Source organism: Malurus melanocephalus, unplaced genomic scaffold, assembly GCF_030028575.1.
Source record: "Malurus melanocephalus ecotype Western Australia unplaced genomic scaffold, MMel_1.1 scaffold_1162, whole genome shotgun sequence".
Classification (NCBI taxonomy): Eukaryota; Metazoa; Chordata; class Aves; order Passeriformes; family Maluridae; genus Malurus; species Malurus melanocephalus.
This window is the reverse complement of record NW_026624394.1, coordinates 32,515-37,923: the sequence shown is the minus strand read 5'-3', so window position 1 is coordinate 37,923 and position 5,409 is coordinate 32,515. Positions and strand designations below refer to the sequence as shown.

The following is a 5,409-nucleotide window of genomic DNA, read 5'->3' as shown; positions in this document are numbered from 1 at the left end:
CAGGGGCGCTGGATGCTCAGGGCAGGGTTGTGGGTCCCCCCTCCAAAATGCTGCCCCCTCCTCCACAGGCTTTGCGCCAGCTGCCAGAGCYTCTTCCCAGGGGTGTCGCTGCCCCCCCAGCGCCGCTGCCGCTGGCTCTGCCCTGACTGCCGTGGTGAGCTTYAGCCTCAACACCCTCCTCCTCTCTCCTCTCAGAGCCTTCCTTCCCCTGTGCTTTTCATTTTCCTGCTCTTCGTGTCCTTCATTACCTAATTGCTCACACCACCATCATCATCATTCTTGGAACTGCTTGAACCCCATCAATATTGTAAATTTATTGTTCTGAGCCTTTCTAGTTCTCCTTGATCCTTCCTTGCTTCTTTTTTCTTTTGTTTTGGGGCCTTGTGGGGGGGAAGGGGAGGGCTCAGGAAGCCCGGAGGAGTCTGGGAGGGGGGTCAGGGTACCCTGGTGGGGGGTCCCAGGCAAGCTGGGGTGACCCTGACCCCTCTCCTTGATCTTCTTGCAGCCCAGAGACGAGACTTCAACCGGGAGCAGCGATTCTATAAGGTACTCTTTGTCCCTTGGGGAAATTTGGGGGGATATTGTGCCCCCCCCAAATGCCTGGGTGTCCCTCAGATCCCTCAGRGGGTTTGGGGCCCTGCTGTGCCCCCCAGATCCGTGACACCCCCTCCCCACAGCGGGTGGGTTGTGGCTTGTGCCAGGCCTGTCGCATCCCCGAGGACTGCGGGATCTGCAGCGCCTGTTCCCGCAACAGCCCCGGGGGCCCCTCCGGCCCTGCCCGGACCCCCAAGTGCCTCCTGCGCCGCTGCCTGCGCATCGTCAAGAAGGTACCACCATCCCTGAATGTCACTGTCACCCTCATGTCACTGTAATCCTCACCCTCCTAGTGTTACAGTCACCCCCGTGTGTCAGTGCTAGGCTGTTTGTCCCCTCTGTCATCCCCATGTCCCCTCCTTTGTCTGAGGACATGTGTGGAGCTGCGTTAACCTATGTTAATTAATGTTCACTTGTATTAATGCCTGGTTTTGGTATTGGTTTGCGTTATTCTGTGTTATCGTATGTCAGCAAATGTTAGCCATTGTTATCCCATGATAACGTGTGTTATCCCATGATAATCTGTGTTACGCCATTCTCTTCAGTTATTTCACATTATCCCATATTTACTGCGGGGCCTGGGTGTGACTCCTGCCCTACCTGACCCCTGTTCCCTTGTCTATGGCTGCACACTCACATGTGTTCTCTTAACCCGCATTCACCTACGTTCTCCTGTGTTTATCCATGTTATCCCGTATTTTCTTGTGTTCACCCATGTTGTGTTATCACATGTTCTCACATGTTATCCCGTGTTCTGTCCCGTGTCCCAGCAAAGCCTGGGCTGTGGCTCCTGCGCCGGCTGCCTGAGCACTGAGGACTGTGGCAGCTGCTGCATCTGCCTGCGGCGTCTCCAGCCGGGCCTCAAGCGCCAGTGGCGCTGCCTGAGGCGCCGCTGCCTGCGCCCCAAGGTGGGACATTGTCCCCAAGTGTCCCCCCACAGGGTCACCCACACTGTCCCTGGTTACTCCTGACATCCCTGCCCTTCTCCCCTTCCCTGAATACCTGCCCCAAGGACCCCCTGGAACCTCCTGGCCTTCCCCTCCTCTCTGCCTACCCCGATGTCACCCTGGGGTGTCCCCAATCCTTGATGTCCCCTCCTGACCCCCCGACTCCACCCTGTGTCCCCCCAGAAAGCGAGGGCAGCCAAGAAGACCCAGAGCCCACAGCTGCTGACGGAGGTGAGTGCGGGACCCCTGGGGGTGGCAGAGCCCAGACCCCTGAGTGTTCAGGGTGGGGGTGGATCTTTGGGTGTCCCCCCTCACCCCAATCTCTCCTCCCAGAAATGGAAGCCCCCCGTGGAGCGGGAGCCCAGCGATGCTTCCAGCATCAGGCACAAGGTGAGTGAGACCCCCTGGACACGCCTCGGACCCCCTGGACATCCCAGGGTCCCCTACTGACCCCCTGCTCCATCCCAGAAGCCACTGACCAAAGGGAAGGAGAAGAAGAAGCCAGGGCGACCCCCGAAGCCCCCCGGGCCCCGTGGTGGGGGTGGGGTGAGTGACAGATCATTGCCACGCCCCCTGTGCCTTAGCCCCACCCCTTTGCTTCCTGGCCCCGCCCTTCCCAGGGCAGCTATTAGAGGCTGGGCAGGCCGTAATGCCTTTAATATAAGGGCGTGTAAAAGGGGTTATTATTGAGGTATAAATGATGATGGGGAGCAGGTGCCGTAACACTCCTAATGGCACTTCCAGCTCCTTATGCCGGAGTTCAGGCCCCAGAATAATGGGGTGCAGGTACCGTAATGATCCTATGATTCGTTCTAGGGTTGAATGTTGGGGTTCTATGCATTTGAATGCTTCAAATGGTTCAAATTCAAATGTTTTAAAAATTGGCCACAGTAATACCTCTAATGCTGGAGCCAAGTTACCTTGACACCCCAAGAGGTGGTGGTGAGGTTCCAGATACCCCAACTGTGGGGTGGGAGTACCCTAATGCCCATAATAGTGATGTTGGGGTACCCTAATGCCCCTAATAGTGGGGTTCAGTATCACAGCGCCCTTAACAGCAGTTTGGTTACCGTAATGCTCCTAGTAAATCTCGAGACTGAATATAAGGTACTGTAATAGGGGGATGCAGATACTGTAATGCCCCAAATACTGTGGTTCAACTACTTTAATTTCCTTAATAGCTGCTCTTACCTGCATATCTGGCTTTAGCCTAACTTGCTGCTGCTGCCTGGCTGTCATAATAGCCCTAATACTACCGCATGCTACCGTAACGCTCCTAATAGCTGCTCCCACACTAACAGCCCACCCCCCAGGCGGGCCCTGGGGACAGTCGGTGGCCTGGGGGTGACCCCGCTCTCTGCCGGCAGCGGGGGGTGCGGAGCCGGGCCAGCCGGCGCTGYGGGGTGTGTGCAGCCTGTCGGCGCCCGGCCGACTGCGGCCGCTGCGACTTCTGCCAGGACAAGCCCAAGTTCGGGGGGCAGAACCTCAAGCGCCAGAAGTGCCGCTGGAGGCAGTGCCTGCGCTGTGCCATGGTGGGTGCCCCCCAGTGCTTCCTCCCATTAACCTCCAGCGAGCCCCAGCCATTCCTTCCGCCCCCTTCCTCACCAACCCGACACCTTTGGCTGGGGAAACTGAGGCACTCACAAGGCTGGGGCTCCCCCCGTCCACCCCAGCACTGGGTGCGACCCAGTTTGGACCAATATGGATGAGTTTAGGATGGGGGGAGGGGTTGGTTGGCACCCAGGTGGCACCTGGACGCCGGGGTCCCGTCTTTGGGGGGTTTGCCTGGACGCCTGGGTCCTGTCTGCATTGCTTGGCTTTGGAGGGGCTCACCCCGGGTCCCTTTTTTGAGGGGGGGGGAGGGGGTCCCTTGGCCAGCTGGGTCCACCTGGGGGGAGGTTGTTCCTGCATCTGTGTGTCCCCCACCCTCATCCATATCCCCCCCACCTTGGGTGCCCCACCCGCTCTGAGTCTCTCTCCTGGCGCAGAGGCGGCTGCTGCCGGTGGGGGGGGGTCGCTGGGGGTCCCCCTGGAGCGGCCGCCCCCTCCCCTCGTCCAGGCCCCGCCGCCGCCGGCCCCCCCGGCCCCCCCGCGCCGCCGCCCGGAGCCGCCGCCTGCCCCGCCCCCCCCGAAAGGTAACGGGACCACTTCCCCCCTGTGCATCAGGGGGGACCCCAAAACACTGCTGTGACCCCGACGGGACCCTCACCCCCCTGTAAATAACCCCATCCCCTCCCCCGCTCGCTGTGCTCGCTTCGCTGCTTTGCTCTGCACGGACCCTCCCCCCATCAGGGGACCCAGGCGTCGGGGGAGGGGACCCAGGTGTCCAGGCACCCCACCCCCACCCCAGGAGGGGGCTTGGGGAAGGACTGAGGGGGTTTTAGGGACCCCCCCAGAAGCCTCGGTCCCCCCTGTGACCCCAAGGCTTGTGTGTGCCTCAGTTTCCCGGTGGGGGATGAGGTGGGGGTTCCTCCCCAGACACCTGGGTCCCTTTTTGGGGGGTGGTGGGGGTCTCTCCTGGGACTGGGGGGGACCTGGGATGATGGGGGGTACCACCTGCTGGCTGCCGGGGTTCCCCCTGATGTGCCCCTYYCCCTCTCTCCCYTCCCCCACAGGACAAAGAGGAGCCTCTGGGGGGGGCTGAGCAAGACTCTGGGCCCCTCCCGGGTCCCCCCCTGCGCCTCTGCCCCATCAAAGAGGAGGCGGGACCCCTCCCCCGCCTCGAGGTGAGACCCCCCGGCTGCCTGGGACCCTCCCTGGACACCTGTGCCCCGCCCCCGCTAACTCCCCCCGCCCCCCAGGACCCCCGGCTGGGGCTCCTCATCGCCTCGGCCCCTCGCCTCAAAGGGGCCCCCCCAGARCCCAGCGCTGCCCCCGAAAGGGTGAGTTGGCACCCTGAGCACCCCCTGATCTTCCCCCTGGGGTGCTCGGGACCCCCGTAACGCCCCTTCCTCCCTTTCCCAGCCCCCCCCAGGCGATTTGGGGGTCCTGATCGCCGCCACCCCCCGGGTGAAGCAGGAGCAGCCACAGCCCAGCGCGTCCCTGGTGCCGGTAAGGGGGGATACCTCGGGGTTTGGGGGGSCTCCCTGACGCCCCTCACCCCCTCCTGAACCTCTGAATCCACCCCTATCGCCCCCCCCAGGTGCCTCCCCGGCCGCCCCCCGCCCAGCTGGTGGTGCTGGATGAGAGTGAGGAGGAGGAGGAGGAGGAAGAGGAGGAGGAGGAGGGAGGCAGCCGAGTGGTGAGGAAGGGGGAGGCACTCGGGGAGGGGGAGTTGGGGATTTTGGGTGGGCTCTCGATGGGTTGGGGGTATCCTGGGGGGCTCTGAGGTTTTGGAGAAAGTGGGTGAAGGAAATCTGCGAGAGTACTGAGAAATGGGGCCTTTAACGGGGGAGGTTTTTAGGGTGACTTGGGGAGGGGACTCTCGGGGACATCCTCGGGTTTTTAGCGGGGGTCTCAAAGCAGGGTGGCCTAGAAGGGGGAAGTGAGGCTGTTCAGAGTATTCTGGGGGTCTCTCGATGGATGAGAGATGGGTGGGGATGCTCTGAGGCTTTAGAGGGGGTGGGCAAAGGGGATCTGGGGAGGATCCTAAGAAATAGGACCTTCAGTGGGGGAAGTTTTTAGGGTCCTGATGGATTGAGGACTCTTGGGGGATTCCCTGGGTTTTTAGGGGCAGGGGGGTCTAGAGGGGGCATCCCGCGGCTCTCAGACRAATTTGGGGTCTCCTGGAGGACTCTCAGAACACCCCCCACCCCCACTGACCCCACTCCCCCTCTCCCCACAGCCCCTCCCAATGCCCCCCGCCCCTCAGCTGTGGCCGGGCTCCTTCCTGGAGGAACTGGCCGAGATCCCTCTGCCGGCGCACTGG

The 5,409-nt window shown here is 61.9% G+C and overlaps 1 protein-coding gene across 1 annotated transcript in view; it reads left to right on the top strand.

The window, feature by feature from the left end:
• Positions 1-5,406, top strand: part of MBD1 (methyl-CpG binding domain protein 1) — a gene marked incomplete at its 3' end in the record, with an annotated part of 8,484 nt that extends 3,078 nt beyond the window's left edge. The window contains exons 5-16 of the mRNA XM_057387244.1: positions 4-154; positions 506-546; positions 678-827; positions 1,365-1,502; positions 1,725-1,772; positions 1,875-1,931; positions 2,010-2,087; positions 2,909-3,073; positions 4,157-4,423; positions 4,506-4,592; positions 4,684-4,782; positions 5,326-5,406. Coding sequence (XP_057243227.1) covers positions 4-154; positions 506-546; positions 678-827; positions 1,365-1,502; positions 1,725-1,772; positions 1,875-1,931; positions 2,010-2,087; positions 2,909-3,073; positions 4,157-4,423; positions 4,506-4,592; positions 4,684-4,782; positions 5,326-5,406 — 1,362 coding nt within the window. The remainder of the gene's footprint in view (positions 1-3; positions 155-505; positions 547-677; positions 828-1,364; positions 1,503-1,724; positions 1,773-1,874; positions 1,932-2,009; positions 2,088-2,908; positions 3,074-4,156; positions 4,424-4,505; positions 4,593-4,683; positions 4,783-5,325) is intronic.
• Positions 5,407-5,409: the final 3 nt, after the last annotated feature.